The following is a 23,367-nucleotide window of genomic DNA, read 5'->3' as shown; positions in this document are numbered from 1 at the left end:
TCTAGAGGTTTTCTTTGTGCCAAATGAATTGGTTGAGTGCAAAATAACAATCTACACTTGGGTAACCACAGGACCTAGATTTAAACCTGATGTGATACCTTGCTGACCAAATTGAATACCCTATTGAGCAATCCAACAAGCTATTGAAAACTCTACCGGTATTCTGTAATTCGCTGTAATGGCTGCTTAACGTGTGGATTAGCGCTTGATTCCCCTCATGATTGTGAACATAGGGATACAAATGTCCTAATGCATTAACAGTTAAGTTGAAATCAAATGGAATTAAAAGGTTAGATAAGAATTTGTTTACTCATTAGCATTAACAATTTAAAGGATAGAGCAGTTAAATTGTTATTTCTTGAACATGAACAGTGAAAAAGATGTTTTTAAAAAAAATTATATCCACCCACTAGCCCCATATTTTTTGCAAATCAGGACAAGAATCTAAATATTAGTTTTTTGTGTGGCCTAATGCAAACAATTTTGAAATGGTCCCTACTAAAATCATTATGATATAAAATTTTCATGAAAATCACTATTTTTAGAGATGAATTGAGTCAGTTGTCCTTAAGAGAGATGAACATTTCTAATAACAATAACAAAACTACAGTATATGTATACATAATTGTTTTACATCAAAGATCTTTAACATAAAATAGATGATTTTTCATTACCATCAATTGCAATGGATTTTTTTTTTTCATTCTGAGTGAGAGTCAATTTTAAACTGTTTAAGCTATAAAAATTATATGATCATTTTCATGTACTCTATCTAGCAAATAAGAGACAAAGTTGCAAGCAATGATGATCGATACAAAATTTAAAAATACTGTTTCTTAAATTACCTTTTCAGGCTTTTGTATATGTTCTATATCTGTCATCAATTCTGAAATGGATTTTTAAAAACTTTATTAGTATGGAGATTACAAATGTCATTGAGACAACAGCATGTCATCCAACTACTAACCGCAGAGTTGAGGGTAATATTGATTCATTAGCCCCCAGGTGGAATTATTGCCTGACACGAAGCAGAGGGCAATATTTCAAAGTGTTTTCATTATCGTTTGTTGTGATTTTTCCCAGACAAAATCCCTTTTATAAAATTTTAAAATAGACATCAAATTTGAACAGAAGTGACATAATATTATCAATGAAACTCTCAAAACTTTGAGGCAAGCTAAACTATATATAAGTTATTTCACAAAAGCTCTGAAAATTTCATTAAAATCAGATGAAAACTTTTTGAGATACATGTATTAAGCTGAGAAGGAGTTGGGAAAAAATTTAAATCATAATATAAAAAGAAACTGAAGAAAAACAAAAGGGTCTTTTGTTGGAAAATGAATATAATGAATAATTTTAAACTATATGGTACAAGTAACTTTCCCCATTTAATATTGTTGATTATGTGCAGGTACTTGATGGGCGTGGCCATAATGACACTCAGGAGCTACGCTCCCTCATGTGATTATAAACATAACCATCGGGTATCTGCACATAACCAACAATATTATATGGAGTAACTACTACATAGTGAGAAAATACTACTGAATATCATATACCTATTTACTGGTTACGCATGAAAACACTAGCGAATTTATTGTTCCCTATGTAGGATAAAAATTATTAAGGGGAATATAGTTGCTATGAAGGAGGGATAAATTTGCTACAGTCTGAATAGTCAGCAAATAGGCATTTCATTATACCGAAGATAATTTTATTTGTTGATAATGCAAAGTTTGCTTTTCATTATTGCATAACAACTTTAAAGTATCATACTTTGAGTTTAACATAGCTAGTCGAATAAAACTTTAAAGAGTTTGGGGTTAAACGCAGAGGAATTTGAGTGCTATCAGTGAGAAGTTTTGATGACCATTCACAATGGGCAAATAGCATGGAAACTATTTCTCAGTAAATGTTGTATATATGAAATAGCAAGTTTATTTGTAAGAAAGATAATATGCGGTACAATGCATTTTTTGCCCCCAAAATTAAAGTTCTACAGAGATCTTTAAAAATAAGGTTGAAGATAGTTGAAATCATATTGAAAGTACCGGTATTAAGTGTGTAAAAGGTTATCATCTCTGTGACATCATTATGTAAAACTGCATCATTAAGATTGTCTTATAAACTAATGTTTCGGGGCAAAATATAAATGTTTTTTGACTGGGAAACATTGTGCACAAGCTTATGCTTAGGTACATGTACCATTTTGAACTATGATGTGTATAATATTACATGTGTATGAACAATTGTACTTGAGCTGACCTGCGACCAATACTTTAAAAGGCAAAATATAAATGAAAAATGACAATATAATTTTACAAAATTACAAAAATTATCCCATTTTTGTGACGTAATAGACAAAAAGCTATTGGACAACGATGACTTTTATCAATAACATGTAATAGACCACTTCTATATCATGTTTTATGAAGATTTGATTTGATACAATACTAGCATTAAAAAATTGGCCAAAATGAGGAGCAGATTGATATTTGGGTCTTAAAAAGTAAAAACAAGAGGCCCAAAGGGCCACATCGCTCACCTGAGCAACACTGGCTTTATATGGTCGTTCAAAGGATATTGTGCCATGTGGCCCCTCGATAGATTAACCAACAAGTGAAAAGCTGTCAATGTGACAGCAAACCGGGTTTTCTTTTATGTAAACTGTATCCATAATCCATGTCAACCCTTTTCCAGTGAAATGGAGTACCCTACATGTATATGCAACATTTTGCCAAAAAATGACTAAGTTCAAAAGCTAGTGTTTTTTTCATAAATTATCGGAAATCAAAATGCTAGCAATATGCACACCTCTGATATATGTACAATTGATCTGCAAAAGAACAACTTCCTATCTTGAGAACTGTAGGAGGAGTTATCCGTACAATGAGGGTACCCTATATGCAATATTTTGCCAAAAAATGACTAAGTTCAAAAGCTAGTATTTTTTCGATAAATTATCAGAAATCAAAATGCTAGCAATATGCACACCTCTGATATATGTACAATTGATCTGCAAAAGAACAACTTCCTATCTTGAGAACTGTAGGAGGAGTTATCCGTACAATGAGGGTTCCCTATATGCAATATTTTGCCAAAAAATGACTAAGTTCAAAAGCTGGTATTTTTTCAATAAATTATCGGAAATCAAAATGCTAGCAATATGCACACCTCTGATATATGTACAATTGATCTGCAAAAGAACAACTTCCTATCTTGAAAACTGTAGGAGGAGTTATCTGTACAATGAGGGTACCCTCTTGGCAGCCGCCCGCCCACCCGCCCGCCCGCCATTTTCACCATTTCAATAACCGGATTTTTCCGTTGGAAAACCCGGTTAAAAATGAATATCCGAATTTTACATTTATTTCAGCATATACTTAATCTTTGACATATTTACCTTTATGGAATACCATTTTTACCGAAAATAAGATAATGTGCAATAAAAATAACTAAATTTTCAGTTGGAGTTCACGGTTAACTTCCAGTTCCCTTTATTTTAACCCCCTCCCCATCACTTTATAAAAAGATTTGAATACATGAGAGCATAAAGGTACATTTTCTCCCTCCACTTTTTTCTAGTAATTGTATTTTATTTTTAAAAATCCTTTATGTGAAACCTCAATGCACCAGAATAAATGCGCTCAATTCCTCAAATTAAAAACATTGAAAAATTTAATTGGCCTTCTCCATAATAAACGGTTGTCATTTACCAGGCATGAATTCATTTCGTATGACGTTTCATATCCTTACTCACTTGACTGAAGAATAAACTTCACTGAAAAATGTTGTCACATATGTTAAAGAGCTATAATTCAAATCAATGTATTGGCAGGCATGTCGCTCTATTGTACCAAGGCCCACCCATTTTTTTCATCTTTATAAAAAACAACAAATGTCTACAAACAAAGATGATTTTCTGTTGCAATAATTTTTTAAGAACAACGATAATGCTTTTATTCTCATAATAATAATGTGTCAGGACTATGGAAACTGTTTAAAAGGCATCGTTTTCATATACTTGTGTTCGAAAAACTATCAAAAAGAAGATGGGGGAATAAGATGGTACAACTGCCTATTTGGTTTAGTCGTAAAATACAACTTCAAATTTAACACTTTTTTCAATTAAATATATTTGATATGTTATAATACAAGTTTACAAAAGGGTAATTCTAACTATGTTGAAATTTTTCAAAAAATGATAAGAAATAAATAATAAATCCTAAAGTTTTGGTGGTATCGAACCTACAACCTAAAAACCTATGTTCTATAAAGTTACCTAATGTCTGGTGCTCTAACCACTGAGCCATTTTATTCACAACAAAGTGTGTTGTTTAAATGCTTTATGAGATGTTGGCCATGAATTTACGGACTTGTATTATTTTTCTAAAACGTTCAATTGTTGGGGCTACAAAATGACATTCTTAAAGTTTAGTGGGTCATCTCTCCACATTTTTGATTAAAATCGGTTTAAATTCCATTAAACCGCATTTATACTATACCAAAAATATGGAGTTCAGACCCACTCTATAAAAGAAAAGGCATTGAAGTTATAAAAATGACATTATTTTGAGGTTTTGAGACACATACACCAGTTTGAATCAACCTATTACAAGTATTTAAAATTTTTAAGGGTTACAAACCGATGTTATGTTAAATATAGATTGTTTTTAATTATTTTTAAAACAATTATTAGATTTAATGATATTTTAATTTTGTAGTATCTAATCATTCCTCAAATGGGCATTTTGCACGCCTTATTCACCCATCTTCTTTGTGTAGATTTTATGCAATTCATCGTTGAAGAAAGTGCACAAGAAAGTAGTTGCAGCATATCCTTTTGGCAAGACATTTCTATTGATCAATCAAAAAATCAGTGTCAATCGTAGAATTATAAGCAAGATACATAACTTGGTATTTCCTATTCAGAATGAACAAGAGTCCCAGGGGCCACATCGCTCACCTGAGCCTTAACTCTGATCAAATTAGCATTACAGTATCAAAATCAAAATATCTTTACAACGAAGTACAGTAGATCTTGCTAAAAAAAAATTGAAAATCTGCCAATTTTTATCCACATCTTTTTTTGGGTAAATACCAAGCCCCTTTTGTTGTTGTACCTCTAAGAAGATTTTTCTCTAATCCTATATACCCCCCCCCCCCCTTATTTTGTGGCCCCACTTTTTTCTAGGGAATCATGGTTTCATCAAACTTAAATCTGAATAACCTGAGCTTTCAAACAAAGTACTGAGTTTTGGACTAAAAACTTTCCAAGAATATTTTTAAAGATTTTCTCCATATATTCCTATGTAAAAATTCAACCCGCCATTTCTGCCCCGCCCTACCCCCAGGGACTATGATTTTGAAAATTTGAATTTACACTACCCGAGGATGCCTCTACACAAGTTTAAGCTTTTCTGGCCAAATAGTTTTTAAAAAGAAGATTTTTAAAGATTTTCTTTATATATTCCTATGTAAAAATTCATCCCCCATTGTGGCCTCACCGTACCCCGTGACTATGATTTAAACAAACTTGAATCTATATGATCTGGGGATGCTTCCACTCAAATTTGGGCTTTCCTGGCCTAATAGTTTTCAGAAGAAGATTTCTAAAGATTTTCTCTATATATAAAAATTTATCCCCCATTGTGGCCCCGCCATACCCCCAGGGACCATGATTGGAACAAACTTGAATCTACACTAAGGATGTTTACATGCCAATTTGAGCTTTCCTGGCCTAATAGTTTTAAAAAATAGTTTTTTTAAAGATTTTCTCTATATATTCCAGTAAAAAAAATTATCCCCCAATTATGGCCCCACCCTACCCCCGGGGACCATGATAGGAACAAACTTGAATATACACTATCTGAGGATGCTTCAAGTCAAATTTGAGCTTTTCTGGCCTAATAGTTTTTGAGAAAAAGATTTTTAAAGATTTTCTCTATATATTCCTATGTAAAAATCCATCCCCCCATTGTGGCCCCACCATACCCCTGGGGACCATGATTAGATGCTTCCACTCATATTTAAGCTTTCCTGGCCCAATAGTTTTTGAGAAGATTTTTAAAGATATTCTCTATATATTCCCATGTAAAAATCCATTTCCCCCATGTGGCCCCGCCATACCCCCAGGGACTATGATTTGAACAAACTTGAATCTACACTACAACAACAACGCTGCCAACACCAACGCCAACGCCGACGACAGACAACGGACAAATTTTGATTAGAAAAGCTCACTTGAGCTTTCAGCTCAGGTGAGCTAAAAAAGCATGGCCTCAGTTCTGTTAGCAAAGCTCTCTATCTTGCTTATAATTTGAATCTTGACACTGCTGAGAGAAAATTGTAAACAATTAAAACAAAAGAAACATGCACTAAATTAAAAACAAAGAAAGCTAGAGCACAATTTATTTTTCATAATATATTTATACCTATATATATCTAGCAGCAAAAACAATCTCCATTTAGACTGAAAATGCAGAGCATCTTAACAAAACATGTTTCATTATAATCAACCATAACGTAGAGATCGTACCGACTTACCAATAGAATGTGTAGTATTTATAATATAATATGTTGTTAGTGCATCAGATTTGCTCATTCTGCGCAGGTAAACAATGAACTGTCTGATTTACCGAAGTCTATATTTGATTCAATACGTAAAAATTCCAAAATACATGCGATATTTCCATAAAGCATAAACAAAATTCAAAACAACGTAAACACACTGTCACGAGTGAAAATGTCAACGCATTGAAAGATTTAACCTCAGTTCACTTCACGAAATCGGCACAAATATATTAGCATGTTTCAAGTATCCCTTCGTAAGTAAGCTGTTGCACAACAGGCAAATTTATCTTTGTCAGTTTGACCCGTTTGTCATAAGTCAAGATGCAACATTCAAACATGGCTGCTTTGTACAAAGAACTTTCGTTTTCCATATGGAATACCGAACCAAAAGTTATAAACTGATTGACCCAGATTATCTCATTATTTTTATTTTCGTAAATTACTCAAATTTGAAACAGAATTCGCCAATAATTTTTGCAATTTATATTTTCCTTTCCATAAGGATTATTTATGCAAAATTACGTTGAATTTGACTCAGTAGTTCTTGAGAAGAAGATTTATTAAAGTGCATCCCCCTTTTTCTACAGTTTCGATGTTTTCTCCGCTTTAAATAAAAATTGGTCTTTCATTTCTGCAATTTATATTCGCCTTCTCATACGGATGTTTTGTGTCAAATTTGGTTGAAATTGGCCCAGTGGTTTTATAGAAGAAGTTCAAAATGTAAAGAGTTTACAGACTGACAGACAGATGGTAAAACAGGCGGACGACGGACAAAGTGTGATCAGAATAGCTCACTTGAGCTTTCAGCTCAGGTGAGCTAAAAAGCTTTAAAAGAACATATCCCAAATAAAATATTTCTTAAAAATTGAGTCAAAAGTCAATACTGTAGATACCTTATTTTACATGTCATTAAGTAATTAATTTTTAAAATCATTCCCCCATTTTGTATCAAATCATGAGAAGACAAAATTGCAAACACAGAACTTTTATACTAAAATCTTATAGTTCTGAACTCTCAGAATGTAAAAGCAAGATTTTTAAATCCATGAGAGGTGCTTCTCACAATTGTTTGCAGATATTAATTTCTCGCTTTTAATTGGGAATCTACAGTATTCTGTTTACCTTGAGAAATACCCAACTTCCTAGTATCCAAATTTGTGGAATCGAATACAACTTTATCATTTAAGTGTCTGCGTAATACTTGTGCCAATTTATCAGTTCCAAATACATATGATGTTTGCCATCCTGGTTTTTTAAGAAGTCCACCAAATTCTTCACCAATTTTCCAGCATCTGATGCACTAATTGAATTTAAAAGTAGACCATTTAATGACAATAATGAAGTAACAGATCTAGTATGTTCCAGCACTCAACTTCCCTCAATACAGGAGGGAACTCGCGATCATTCCTCTCATACTAACCTCATTCTGCAGTTTTCGTACACAGATTTGAAGTTGCTCGAGTTCAGATTTCTCCACTGGTTTTGATTTTGGGTTGAATGGGAAGTAACCTTTAAGTTGATTTTCAAGAGTCTCCTGTTGCTGTTTTTTGTCTGAAGGAAGATCTCAAATATTTCAACATTAGGCATATGCTGATCATGTTCAGACACAACATTATAACTGACAGTGGCCAAAAACTTGTTTTTAGTTCATGTCATCAAAAAAGTTTTAAACATTATTTTAGGAGCTAATGATTCATGAAGTGCAATAAAACAGTTCTTAATGCATGCTGGTTGGGTCATGTCAACACCTCTAGCTCATTGGTGTACTTGTAATTACATGTATACAAAGTTTGGGGGTAACACAAATGTAAATGTAATACATGCACTTAGTATTTAATACATAATAAAACATCTTTTTGTAGTTCTTGTTAGTGCAATATTAGAATTTGTGGTTTAAAAAGAATACATATTTATATAATCAATTTCTAATTCATAATAAGGTTAGCTTTTTAAAAAGCTTAAAGAAACTCAGCCAGTGGAATATTTATTTTAGATCAAAAGTGAATACACAATCTACCAGTATTAAAATACAAAATATAGATTCCAGAACTATAATAATATATTCTGGTGTACATTTCGACTGCGCCTTTATTTTTATGACAAGCGCTTAGCGTAGTAAATACAGTGTATGACTGCACGCCAACTTATTTCCCAATACATTATATTGTAACTTTGCAAAGGCTGCTCTCTGAATTTCATAGATATATATGCAGACTCCAGACTGTGGTTGCAGAAGATACCCATGGACAGCTCTCCAATAGGATCATGCACAGTTTGACCTAGAAACTGACCAGTTTCATAATTGCTATGAATTTCTCTAAATAGGACTGTATAATTTCTAAAATCCCAGAATTCCATTGTACTAAATTATTTAGCCCTTGGGCTGGTTAATAAGATTTTTTTTTAATTTTTAAGCCGTGTTCAGCAGCTAGTTATTTGATATATGTATGGTTTAGTAAAATTACAGTCTTTAGGTATAAGAAAACTGCAAATACAAGGTCAACTTTAAGCATGTAAATGAATCAGCTTAGTTATTTTAATATATTGCATGTACCTCTACATTCTTCACATCCATTTGCAAGACAAGAATGAAACCTATCAGTAGTCTTTTCATCTTCATAAGGTTTTCCTTTCCAAAATGCTGATGGTTTAGTCTCTATGCGAAGTTTGTTTATTACCCTATTCCATTCTTCAACAGTGCGGTTTCTGAGCACCACCAGTTCGTCTAGCAATGGATTGTCTACCTCTAAGACAAACAGGCACACAGAAACAAATTCTTTTGTTAAGTCTTCGAATTCTAATCCAACACGAAGTACTCTATCAATAATACTTTGCACAGAGCCAGATTGATGAATCAAATTCAAATCTTTAAGAACTTTGAGAGTATTCCCTCTTCTTCCAATGATTCGTTCTATCTTTTCTTTAGGAAATCCTGAGATTTTCTCCAACAAACACGGCCCACTTGTCATGTTAATCTCCAGTGTACCCTAGTCTCACATTGAAATTATGTCTTTCACGAAACCTAAAAGAAAAAATCTCTAAAATCAAAATGTTGTTATATGCGAATTCATGCAGATTATCAAACAAAAACTCTTAATAGATTTAAACTGGTACCATAAGCATGCACAAATAACGCTACTTGTTCAATATATATAAACAATCATAATTTGAGCTACTGGTAAATGCCTAATACTGCACAAAAATTCAAATTTAACAATTTCTGTAACCACAGAGTACTTAAATAGAGAAGACATTTTCATAGTATTTGGCCCTGCCCTTGCCACAGGCCGGCCTCCTCATGGAGCTATATCATTACTTATTAGGTTAGTTACTGACTCACTAAGGAAATATATTGGGTTTGTCAATCAATCTCATAGATCATAGATGGCGAGGCGAAGCCGAGCTGTCTACGAGATTGATCAACCCTATATGTTTCCGTAGCGAGTCACTTACTAACCTAATAAGTGTTTTGTTTTCCCGAGGACTATCAAGGGAATAGCAATGATCTATGCAAAGCAATCGATGTACAAGACGCCCAACATCTTGTCCAATTTAACTCATTTAAACTCTTCAAAATTATCAATCTCACCTTTCAAATACTCTTTAAAAATCTTTGCTTCACCCATTTTTACTTACAATGTTTTGTTGCCATTCAATTTTAAACGTTTTTTCCTTTCCTCTGCAGAGAATTTGAGCAAACTTTGACACTGCCATTTTGCTCTGCTCCAAACACCAATGTGACATCAATATTCAAAGGGCAACTACTCTAACTTCAAAGAAATATTTCAAAGGGCAACTACTCCAAATACTTTAAGAACTTATGGCATGCGGTTTCTGTCTTAAATACTATGAAATGTCAAAATGAGTAAGCAAAGCGTCGGCCAATGACAGCCATATTGCCCAATATTAATTCTAACCGAACCTACATTGAGATATATGAGGCAATCACGTTTTATGTTTAAACCAATGAAAGTGTGGCATTTCAGTCCAAGGGAAAACAAATTAATATATATCACAATTTTGTTTGAAGCCTTCTTGCTATAAATACTATGTATTGGTATATATACTTGCCCAATGCCCAAAACCAATCTAAATAAAACTTCCATCCATCCCTAGTTATCATTATATCAAAATGTATCGAAGTAGGCAGAAGTTCGAATTAAATTCTAATTAGATTGGGCCAAAACTCAAAAGATTCTGAATATTGAATTTGAAACAAATGTTGTAACCATTAGTGCACTTATTCTCAAAGAGGCTAGGGCAAAGGAATCATAAATTTGTTTCAGATCCATATTAGAAGCATATAAAATCCCTTAAAGTTTTCATCGTACTAAGCATTGTCAGTTTTCTGTCCAATTTCACTGTTCAAATTGAAAATCTTTCAAATTATCGAAAACATAATAATTGCAATCATTATTAAATGCATCAAGCACTTTTATTATTAATCCATCAGTGCAGTTGCAAATCCTTTAATCCTTTCTCTTCTTTTATCAAATTGCTTGTGTATTTACCCGTGCAAAATTCATTACGTAACAGACTTGTCATTCACAGAATAATCACTGGCGATGAAAAACAAATTTGTTGGTACCTTTAAAATAGAGATTTTATTTATTCAGATACATTTCATATCAATTATAAAGAAACAATACATTTAAATATGGTGCAAAATCATATATTTATCGTATGATATAATGTCCTTCCTTTTATGGTTTTAATGTGGGTATGAATTAGGTAGCTACAATTGTATTAAAAATTAATCCTCTGTCAAAAGACTTAAGGAGGCCGATTTTGGGTTTTTTTGCGGAAAAACTACAATAGCATAACTCTTTATTTTTTAACCATATGTAATTGAAACCCACTCTAGTTTATTTGCGAAGGTTTATGAAAATCGACCGTCTGGTTCTTTTTAGGGACCATCTCAAAATAGAGGTACATTTACTATAGGAATATATAGGGAACTGTCATTTTCCGCACATCAAAGCAGTTTTAAAAAAATACTACAATAGCTTTTTTTCTCAAATTGTTAAATATGATTAGTAATATCATTTCCTACCTTATATGTAAAAAACACAAAATTCTACCGTCTGGTTTTTAGTGGGGGCCATCTCAAAATATTAAAATGCACCAAATTTTGCTATATATTTCGATAATCACGAATGATGATTGGTATAATGGATTCATTCCAAAAATGAGGAAAATGTCGTCGAGGATAGCATCATTCTGTATATAAAATTTCAACAGCGTACAATTTTTACTTTTTCTTTTTATGTTATTTCTTATAACGCACTCCTACAAAGCTTCATTTTATCATAAAGTCACAAAAGCGCAATGGCAATGCTCCCCTACCGCACAACGTAAAAATCTTGTTAAAAATAAAAATTTCCTTTAAATATCTAAATATTTTTATCTGTATTTTATTTATTGTGTTCATTTTCATAAATGATATCGAAAAAAATTCATAAGAAGTATAAATCAACTGTATTATATTAGAATGCGCAAAAACATGCGCAATGCAAACTAAAGTCGGCCTCCTTAAAATAGTTTTTTTTGTTAAACACTTTCTGAATAGCTGTACAAACCACCAAAGAAAGCACTGAAAACTAGCATCTCTCTCTTTCTCTCTCTCTCCCCTCTCTCTCCCTCTCTCTCTCTCTCTGTATGAATTTATCTTCCGTACTTATCCATATAAAGTAAGCAAATGCATATAATTATATTATTTTTACTGGGTCAATAAGTACCTTTCAATATAGGGTTTTATAAACTGAATGCTGCTAAATAATGCCTTTGAAACTACGTCATGAAGATCAAAGTATGTAACAATTCATACATAGGCAAAATGATTGAACCTAATTAGATCCTGATTCAGCTTTGTCAAAATCAAGCTACATGAAATTCAACACAATCATTTGGGAAAAAACACCGGTAATCAGTATAAATATATACATTATAAAATACAATCATGGTCATGTTAAAAGTTATGTATTTTATTCCTGATTAAGTAGGAATATAAATGTAAACATTTCAGTACTTTGTGTAACTTAACATATACCGGTATGTATACCGAACAACATATGTATGCCAAAACATTAAATAACAAGAGATGTTTGTGAAACACTTATGCCCCCCTCCCTTGGAAACATCTACAAAGAAAATGAAGGGAAACTGCAAATAATCACATCATATACAGGTCAGGCAGAAAACTATCTGACTAAATTTGAATTGCTTTACTTCAAATCAATTTAATACAGGTTATGTCCCATTAATGGTCTTGATCTCTTTGTCATTATGATTTGATAACACTTGAAGATTTCCTTATTTGTTAGCTAGTTTGGTGTACATCGATTTCTGGTTTGTATTCATAAGAAAAATATCATTCTATCTACAATTAATTCTTTCACTTAAGTATTGACTTTGAACCCAATATGGTCTTTTGCTACGTAATATTTGAAAAAAAAAAATTCACAGAAAAGTTTTGTTCACAGTCTCTATGAAAAAATGAAATTGGTCTTATGGTTTGAGATATATGAAGAAAGAAGGCAAAAAAACCCTTCAACACCCCGGGCATAATTGATGTGGAAACTGACTTCTAACAAATATCATTCAGAACAGATTTTGGCGAGCTAAAACATTTGAAAATCACTTAGGTCCAGACCTCAGATATTGGCTGGACAATGTATATATAACAAAGGTATATAGGTAATCTAGTGGTATTTCATTCTTTGACCTGAGAACAATTGTATACATGTAATGATTTTCACTGGCGAGTTGTCAAGCATTCCATTTAAATCATAAAATTGATATTTACAAATAAAAAAATTGGACACAGATAAAGCAGAAGTCAAAGGGAAATAAAATTATTGTACAAAAATTTTGAAATACATGTAGTACCGATCAGACCCTACCTAACAGATAGAAGACCCTAACTAAACCAGGCGGGTTTACTTTTGGGGTTTAATTAGTGTTAAATTTACTCCGAGTTTGCTAAGGCAGACCCAGTGTTAACACCGCGTAAACCCAAAGTAAACACAGAGTAGACCCAGAGTGGGCACAGAGAGTAACCAACAATGTAAACACCTGAAAGCAGACGGTACATGTGTACTTGGAATAAACTGTAAATGTATTATACATGTATTTGGCATATACTATATTTGGTGGAAATTAGTTTTTCAACAAGTTGGCGTGGATTTGAATTGACGTATTTCACAATATAACTATTCTTATACATATATATATGCATTTAGTGATGTACTTGATTTAGTGGAAGCCGCATTCTGCCAAAAATTGTCTAAACGTGCTGCATAATTATCTTGAGACAGACTATAGTATATAAAGTGGACACCAAGAGTAAACCAAAGTAATCCCCGAGTGTACCCAAAGTAAACCCTGAGTAGACCCAAATATAAACCCAATAGGACACAAATTTTTAAAAAGCAAACCCAAATAAACCTAGGCTTAGTTCTGGTGTTAGGTTGGGTCTGGTCGGTACTGTATAATGTGGTAGTTAGGCTGCTATTTGAAATTCATTACAATATTAGGAAATGAAAATTGAGTTATTCCCCTTTTCAATAAGCATTGTAAATCAATGTACGGTAGCTGCAAATGGATTATGGTAATGCAGCAAAACCTGAAAAATCAGCAAATTCATGTGATGAATTTTTTTCTTGGCCCAAAAAAACGACCACTGACCTAAAGAAAAATATAGGCATGCAAACAACTCCCAACACACTGACAAACAGTTGAAACATTGTAAAGGGGTTGTATGTCACAAGTTTTCCTTGTACCATGAATGCATTTAAATTCAAATCAAAAATATTGAATACATACAGTCATGTACATGCCATGGTTTTGCAATAACATCCATATACTGGTACAAACTTGCATAAAAAACACATACTTAATTTGGTGAACATGCAGTTAACAGAGGCATGCTCAGCAGAGTGGGTGCCTGTGTGCACTCTCCAAAATTTTTGTTGTGGGTATAAGGGATTTTGGCAAGCACCTACGACCACTTCCTCTGTTGAAAATGCCTCTGGTTTGATGTGATTGAGAAATATCAGCAACAATAATGTTCTGAAGCTAAAGCCAAAAAAATTCTTAAATAAAATAAAAATTGGTTTACAAAACATATATACTGATTTCAAGGCACATGATATCAAGGCAATTAGTAATTACAGAAGTTATTCGTCGTTTGGTTTATCTTCGTTTTTTTGCTTCTTTGGTGGAAATTTCAGTTGCTTACAAAACTGGTCTGTTACTATTGGCAACCTTGGACCTGAACTCCATGATTCATCTTGCAGATCCCAATTCATTTTATTATCAATGAAGTTTACCAATTTTAAATTGGTTCTTAATATTATCTCATTGATGTCAATCCTTTCTTGGTTACTGGCTTCTTCCTTTTGTACATTGTCAAAAGTTTCACATAATGTTTTGATGAATGTGCTGCATTTTAAGGCAGGATAGTTCCTCTTTCCAGAGGAGTTCTTTCCAGAGGAGTTCTTTCCAGAGGAGTTCTTTCTTAAACCAGGATGCCAGTCATATTCCCCTACAACAAAAACAAAATTCTTCATTGTAATGGTGTAAATATCAAACAATTGTAATTCCTGTATATTAAACAATTAGTGTTTTGTATTCTGTATGTTCATATGTGTGCATGATTATCAAGGGCATATATCAGAAATATGTGGGTTAGCAATTTTGATATGAAGTGCAGATACCTGTTAAGTACCTGTATATCAAAATTTAAGTCTTCACTGAATGTAGGCCTTGATAAAAGCTACATATGCAGGTAAGAAATAGTCCAATCCACACTTGGCAAAAGTTGTTTCTCTCTTTGCACGGTCAACCAAATTGTCAAATGGGAAAAACCAAACTTTCCCTTTCTTTTATGCAACCAAATATTTGGGCATTCTTTGATGAAATCTCTTTGAATTTAATCTATTCCTTTGAGTGGGTTGCTCCATCCTGGGGCAATCAAAATACAGAATGGAAACAGATTTTTAATGTTAAATGCGAAAATGCGAAATTAAAACCTCAAAAGTACATAGGCTTCTGTGAGAAACCTATGGGCTTTTCCCCAAAGATGGTGACCAAGGGACATAACTTTTGTAAAGTTAGGATTGGTCTATAAAGCTAAAGTAGTTTTCTTATGAATTCTATTAAGACTAGATGTTTCAACAAAACACAAGCACAATAATGAAATAAATTCACACATGTACCCATTTAGAGAGTTTCTTGTATTCTTGCATTTCTGGTTCAATTAGGTTATTAAGAATACATCAAGCCTTAATGACAGGATCTTCATTTGTACTACTGTATGTTTTTACTGGGGTTTTTTTTTTTAAATGAAATGTCAACTTCCCAGTAAACTATGTGCAAAATATAAAGTAAATTGACCGGATAGTTTATCTGTTTGCCACGCTCATATTTATATTAGGAATTAATATCTGGGTTTAATTGTAAGAAGCAACCCTCACGAATTTGAAAATCTCACTTTTTTCAGACAGTTTTGAACTACCGTATAGGAAATTATAACAAAAAAATTGGTGCTCGCAATTTTATATTCTCACAATATGATACAAAACAGCGGAATGGTGGGGTTAGGTAATCGCGTAAAATAAGGAATTTATAGTACACTTTAGTAAAAACTGATACTTGAGCAACAAACCCTGGCTGTTTCTAGATCAAAACAGACAGAAAAAAGAAAAACATATATTTTCTCCTCCATTTCATCAATATTTATGAAAATTATATGATCTTCATGACATCATATTTATATCATGATATATTTTGGATAGTTTGCTTTTATATCTTAAATTTTCTACAGGATTTTAACTATCTTTATCCTTTTTTTTAAAGCTTTCTTCACAACTTTAATTTTGGAGCAAAAATTGCATAGTTCTGCATATTGTCCTTTTGATTTTTAAACCAGTTGATATTGAAAATATTAAATATTACAAATTTTACAATTTTTGCCCCCAAAATAATGAATTAAAAATGTTTGGAAAGGTAAAATATAAAAGTCTAATCAAGCTTCGAACTCATAACTTACAGATTAATATGTCATGCTCTTACCCATCGCGCTATGCTGTTAGGAAACAATTTTGGGAAAGAAAATAATATAGAGGTGTCTCATACCCTGTTAACACCTATGCTATAACTACACCGTATGTACATCTTTGGATACCATATTTTGACTTCATTTTACCTGAGATATTTGACTCGTAGATCAGAATATCTGCCTCCCGTGGCCAGCGTTTAGTTCCAGCAACACTAGGTTCTTCATCACGAAACAAATGTTTTCCTACAGGTCTTAAGTTTACATCACATGTCTGAAAATTAGCAAAAGTAACAAATTTTAAATGTTCTATGTAGTGTACAGAAAAGAAAATGTTAGGTCGAACAATCTGATTTCACCACTAATTTCACATAAATGTAGCATGTTTTATATACTCTAATAATTCTTAAAGTGTTCAATAATGTATTCTAACCTGAACAATAAACAACTTTGGCTTCTGAATGAGATTTGTACAGTCCCTGAATTTTGATATGATAGTGGACAGTGATTTTTTTTCTCCCTTCCTATTATAAAAATATCCTGGGCCGCCAAAAGCTAACAAAACACACACAAAGACACTGTCTTCTTTGAAATTTTCTATAAAAGTAGAAAAAAAAGTGTTACATGTATTAGATATGGAACATCTAGGTTTAAGAACTTGGGTAAAATCCTTATGAAATAAATATCAGTAGAATACACTGTATTTTCAATTCAAGCACATACTGTATACAGGAAAATATTCACCCCATTTTATTTTCACCTCTTTCATCCTCATTTTCAGAAGGTGAATTTAAGACTGGGTGAATTCAAAATAATTTTTAAAAATATTAAACGGTGTTTATTTCATAGAGTATGTATTCTCAACAGTGTTTGGGCAAATTCAAATGGGACAAAAGTCAAAACCAATTGTAAATGTAGAAGGGCGAAAATAAATAAAAAGCACAGGGCAAAAGTAACCCTGTATACAGTGATAAACAGAGCAAGGGTTATTACAATATCAATGAACCTTATACTTATAACAAAATTTTCAAATAAGATAATGAATTATCACATTCAAATCAATAGGTGATACATGGGCATCGGAACCAGGGGGTTCCCCCTCCCCCCATCCCACTGTTTTGCAAAGTTATACTTAACAAAATAACCTTTTTTTAATTTCTTATTTTTTTTGCTTGCCCCTCACTTTCAATTTGCTTCCGATGCCACTTGATAAATGTAATTGTTTTCATCAATCTTTCTTACTTTGGTTTTCTGTGTCAATATATTCTTTTATTTCTTCATCTAAATTTTTTTCATTCATTTCTCCTATTTCCTTATGCCGGTAGTCTTGTCCACTAAATGCTCCTTTAAGGCGCTCAACTTCCCTCTTAGCCCCTGTTCGAAATTTCTTAACAGAGCATCCTCTGCTTATACTCTTCCAAGTTTCATCTATGTTTATTATGAGGCAGGAACCACAATGACCAGAGCTTTCACTGATTTGAAATTTGTATTCTCCATCCACATTTGGTTTTGAAGATTCTTCAGACATCTAAAGGAAAGTGTCAATTAAAGGCAAACAGCTGGCTGAAACCTTTTATCAAAACTCCATTGAATTCCACTTCGATTTCGATTGGCAAGAAATTCTCAAGTATGAAACCACACAAGTGATTTTACCAAAACTGCACAGTAATTCTTTGCGCTTAAATGCTGAATATTTTATGGAATGAATTTAATTTCTACCTATGTTATACGATATACTGGTAAATTAACTTTGGGCAGTTTACACTTTATAAACCGCAAAGCTGTTTATAAAAGAGTGTAAACTGTTCAAGGTTACATGTACGTTAAATTCATATAACATATGTAGAAATTAAAGTTATTCCTTATAGTCTAATTTTCTACTTCAGAAATCAGAAAATAAGGCACATTTACCGGGGTAATAGTAAAATGACATTAATTTGTTCAAAATTAAATGTAACGTCAAGCGGATTAATATGTTTTGCAAGCCTGTTGTATTCTGATGTAGGCAAGTTATATGATATATGTGAAAAATTTGTTTAGCCAATCAAATGAGGCTTAACAACCAGAATTAAATTATATTGAAAAGAGGAACGACATATTGAATATTAATTTGGCTTAAATGTGAATATCAATTGAAATCATATTTTGACTGAGAAGAAGTCTATTCCATTTATTAAACAAGAGGCCCATGGGCCACATCGCTCACCTGAACAGCAGTTCCTTGTAACATTACATTTCATAGCATATGCTTTTTCTATTTTAAACATTGAACCCCTTTCTGGGGACCCAGTTATGGTCCGAGGTTTATGGTTGGCTTGAACAACATAAATAGTAACATAGGAATGAAAATGTGTAGCACTGCGGTGGGACCGCACGTACACAACCTGAAAAACTGAACGTAGAAGAGTTCCACTTCAAGAGGAATAACTCTCAGACTGTACAGAACATCAAGAAAGATAACTCTTGGTTCCACTACATTAGAGTTTACACAATTTGAGGATCCTTGCATTGTAATCTCACAAACTGTAGCATTATAGTTCTCGAGAAAAACTTTTTAAAAACATTTTCAATATATCTTTCTATGTTAAACTTTGAACCCCTCTTGGGGCCACAGTATTAGTCCAGTGCTAAAGTTTTAATTATTTGGAATCTACACTATTTAAGGATGCTTGCATAGTTATCTCACAAGCTGAAGCATTATAGTTCCCTAGAAAAAGATTTTTCAACATTTTCCCTCTATATTTCTATGCTAAACTTTGAACACCTCTTGGGGCCCCAGTATTAGATTGAGGTCACGGCTTTTATAATTTCGAATCTACACTATTTGAGGGTACCTACATAGTTATCTGACAAATTGATGCATTGTAGTTTTCGAAAAGAAGATTTTTAAACATTTTCCATGTATACCGGTACTTCTACATTTAACTTTTAACCCATCTTGGGTCCCTAGTATTAGTCCAGGGGTCACTATTTTAAAACTGTCGAACCTTCATTATCCAAGGTTGTATGCATGATAGTAATCTCACAAATTGAAGCATTGTAGTTCTCGAGAAGAAGATTTTTTAACATGTTACCTTTATATTTCTATAATAAACTTTGACCCCATCTTGGGGCCCCAGTATTGGTCCGGGGGTCACGATTTTACCAATTAGGAATCTACATAAGCGAAAGATGCATGCATAGAAATTCCACAAACTAAAACATTGTTGTTCTTGAGAAGAAAATTTTTAAACTTTACCTTTATGTTTTTTAAAATGTTTAAAATTTGAACCCCTCTTGGTGCCCATCAATTGTCCGGGAGTTACAATTTTTTGAATCTACATTATTTAACGTAGCTCGCGGGTTTGCTGACGTCACAATAGGAATCGACCTAAAGAGTCGACCATCATAGTAAACTCATACATGCTTTTTTTAAAATCACAAATGAGGTATTTAGAAGCTTAAAAGGAAATATTTCAAAAAGCTTAAATGCAGTTTATTACTGTTTATTAGCAAACATTTATAATATCAAGTGCTGAAATTTTAAAGATGTCACATGCTTTGTCACATTTTGTTCTATAAAGTAAGAGTGTGCTTTGGAACTCTTCCATTTAAAATCATGTTTTAAAATAGACATGTAAATTAATTGAACCGTATGCATTAAAATCGGGGGGGGGGGGGGGGGGGGGGGGTTGTTTTTTTTACAATTATGACTTCCGTAATTTTAACTACCGATCAATTTTTTCAAAATTCTTTTGGCTTATACGATTACAAACTTATTATGTCAGTAGTTGCGGGCATTTTTGTTTTGGCATTGATTGACTCAGAATTTCATAAAAATAATAGCAATTTTCTGTATCTTTACAGTCTTACATTAATTGCATTTGTGCATTTGATAACATTCACAATAATGTCTAATAAGTATTTACAAGTTCTAAAATGTGTTAATCAGCTAGTCTTGTCAATAAATGCATTTCAATTTTTGGGTTCTCAGACGTAAGGAAATGATGACGTCGGGCTAACGTCGTAATGAAAATATAAGGTTTTGAAAAATCTTTTAAATCTTTAAAGTTGTTTTGCAAAAAATTGGCCGAGAACACATACTGATTATTTTTTATGAATCGATTCATAATTATCTCCTCTGTTGATGTGTTGAGTATAATTAATTTCGTCTGAATCGTTTAAAAGTTTGGAGTATCGTTTTGTAATGCGTTTCTCGAGTAAGGTGTGCATTTTACTATATATTTCATTGAAATGGCGTTGCTTGATTTTATCCATGACACTGTGTTTGAAACACGATAACATTATTACCGCGCAGACGAATCTCAAATAAATTTTAGAAATAAAACTCTGAAACCTATGGATCACGTGGGCAAATTTTAAAGGTAGGTTTTCTCACAAGCAGGTAAACCCGCGAGCTACCTTAAGGATGTACATGTATGCATAATAATATCCCAAACAGTTGCACTATAGTTCTGGAGAAGAAGATTTTAAAACATTTTCCTATATATGTTAAAATCTAAACCCCTACTGGGGCCCCACTTTTTGTTCGGGGGTCACGATTTTTACAATCTTCACTTTATATACAACCTTTTGTGTATGTATTGGCATTTTTGGTGAAGTGGTTCTTGAGAAGAAAATTTTTAAAACATTTTTCATATGTAGTTCTATGTTAAACTTTGAACCCCGCCTGGGGCTGCAGTTTTGGTCTGAGGGTCACGATTTCTACAATTTAGAATCTTCATTATACATACAAGCTTTTGTGTAAATATTGGCATTTCTGGTGCAGTGGTTCTTGAGAAGAAGATTTTTAAAACATTTTCGTATGTATTTCTATGTTAAACTTTGAACCCCGCCTGGGGCCCCAGTTTTGGTCCGAGGGTCACGATTTTTACAATTTAGAATCTTCACTATATATACAAGCTTTTGTGTAAATATTGGCATTTCTGGTGCAGTGGTTCTTGAGAAGAAGATTTTTAAAACATTTTCCATATGTATTTCTATGTTAAACTTTGAACCCCGCCTGGGGCCCCAGTTTTGGTCCGAGGGTCACGATTTTTACAATTTAGAATCTTCACTATATATACAAGCTTTTGTGCAAATATTGGCATTTCTGGTGCAGTGGTTCTTGAGAAGAAGATTTTTTAAACATTTTCCATATGTAGTTCTATGTTAAACTTTGAACCCCGCCTGGGCCCCAGTTTTGGTCCGAGGGTCACGATTTTTACAATTTAGAATCTTCACTATATATACAAGCTTTTGTGTAAATATTGGCATTTCTAGTGCAGTGGTTCTTGAGAAGAAGATTTTTAAAACATTTTCCTATGTATTTCTATGTTAAACTTTGAACCCCGCCTGGGGCTGCAGTTTTGGTCTGAGGGTCACGATTTCTACAATTTAGAATCTTCATTATACATACAAGCTTTTGTGTAAATATTGGCATTTCAGGTGCAGTCGTTCTTGAGAAGAAGATTTTTAAAACATTTTCCATATGTATTTCTATGTTAAACTTTGAACCCCGCCTGGGGCCCCAGTTTTGGTCTGAGGGTCACGATTTTTACAATTTAGAATCTTCACTATATATACAAGCTTTTGTGCAAATATTGGCATTTTTGGTGCAGTGGTTCTTGAGAAGAAGATTTTTAAAACATTTTCCATATGTATTTCTATGTTAAACTTTGAACCCCGCTTGGGGCCCCAGTTTTGATCCGAGGGTCACGATTTTTACAATTTAGAATCTTCACTATATATACAAGCTTTTGTGTAAATATTGGCATTTCTGGTGCAGTGGTTCTTGAGAAGAAGATTTTTAAAACATTTTCCTATGTATTTCTATGTTAAACTTTGAACCCCGCTTGGGGCCCCAGTTTTGGTCCGAGGGTCACGATTTTTACAATTTAGAATCTTCACTATATATACAAGCTTTTGTGTAAATATTGGCATTTCTGGTGCAGTGGTTCTTGAGAAGAAGATTTTTAAAACATTTTCCTATGTATTTCTATGTTAAACTTTGAACCCCGCTTGGGGCCCCAGTTTTGGTCCGAGGGTCACGATTTTTACAATTTAGAATCTTAACTATATATACAAGCTTTTGTGTAAATATTGGCATTTCTGGTGCAGTGGTTCTTGAGAAGAAGATTTTTAAAGACATGCACCCTATACTTACTGTTTTGCAATTATCTCCCTTTTGAAAAGGGCTGTGCCCTTTATTTTAACAATTTATAATCCCCTTTCCATAAGAATGCTTTGTACCAAATTTGGTTAAATTTGGCCCAGTGGTTTTTGAGAAGAAGTTGAAAATGTGAAAAGTTTACAGACGGACGGACAGACGGACGGACGTACGGACGGACGGACGACGGACAACGGGTGATCAGAAAAGCTCACTTGAACCTTCGGTTCAGGTGAGCTAAAAAACCTTAATTAAAGGGTATGGCACGCCAAAGTCACAAAAATGAACTAAACATAGTTTCACCAGAGACATAAATAACAGATATTGGTAACTCCGCCATTAACGTGCTTTGTTGTTGAAAAATGGTATGGGACCAACCTTACTTTGAGAACTACATTTTAGTAAACTGAGATAATGATCTTAAACCAAAAATATATTGTTTTAATGAAAAAAATACATAGGTTTTAGACATTTTTGAAACAAAAATTTTAAAAATAAGATTAATATATAGAAAATATATTGGCCACCTATAAAATATTGACGTAATCTCAGACGATGGGTAATCAACTGCCTCCTAAAACTCCTC

The 23,367-nt window shown here is 33.0% G+C and overlaps 1 protein-coding gene across 2 annotated transcripts in view; it reads right to left on the bottom strand.

The window, feature by feature from the left end:
- The window catches only part of LOC105338019 (uncharacterized), an 86,258-nt gene that overhangs the window by 61,621 nt on the left and 1,270 nt on the right, over positions 1-23,367 (bottom strand). The window contains exons 2-5 of one of the 2 annotated variants that reach the window (XM_066075205.1): positions 9,131-9,598; positions 7,997-8,127; positions 7,699-7,876; positions 846-886 (exon numbers count right to left, since the gene is read on the bottom strand). In XM_066075205.1, coding sequence (XP_065931277.1) covers positions 846-886; positions 7,699-7,876; positions 7,997-8,127; positions 9,131-9,545 — 765 coding nt within the window. In that variant the 5' untranslated portion in view covers positions 9,546-9,598. Of the gene's footprint in view, positions 1-845; positions 887-7,698; positions 7,877-7,996; positions 8,128-9,130; positions 9,599-11,161; positions 15,122-16,783; positions 16,908-17,066; positions 17,231-23,367 lie in introns of those variants that run through there. The other variant, XR_010710802.1, reaches the window with a different exon arrangement.

Source organism: Magallana gigas, chromosome 2, assembly GCF_963853765.1.
Source record: "Magallana gigas chromosome 2, xbMagGiga1.1, whole genome shotgun sequence".
Lineage (NCBI taxonomy): Eukaryota > Metazoa > Mollusca > Bivalvia > Ostreida > Ostreidae > Magallana > Magallana gigas.
Note: the sequence above shows the minus strand (reverse complement) of the source record. Positions and strands in the feature narration are given on the sequence as shown.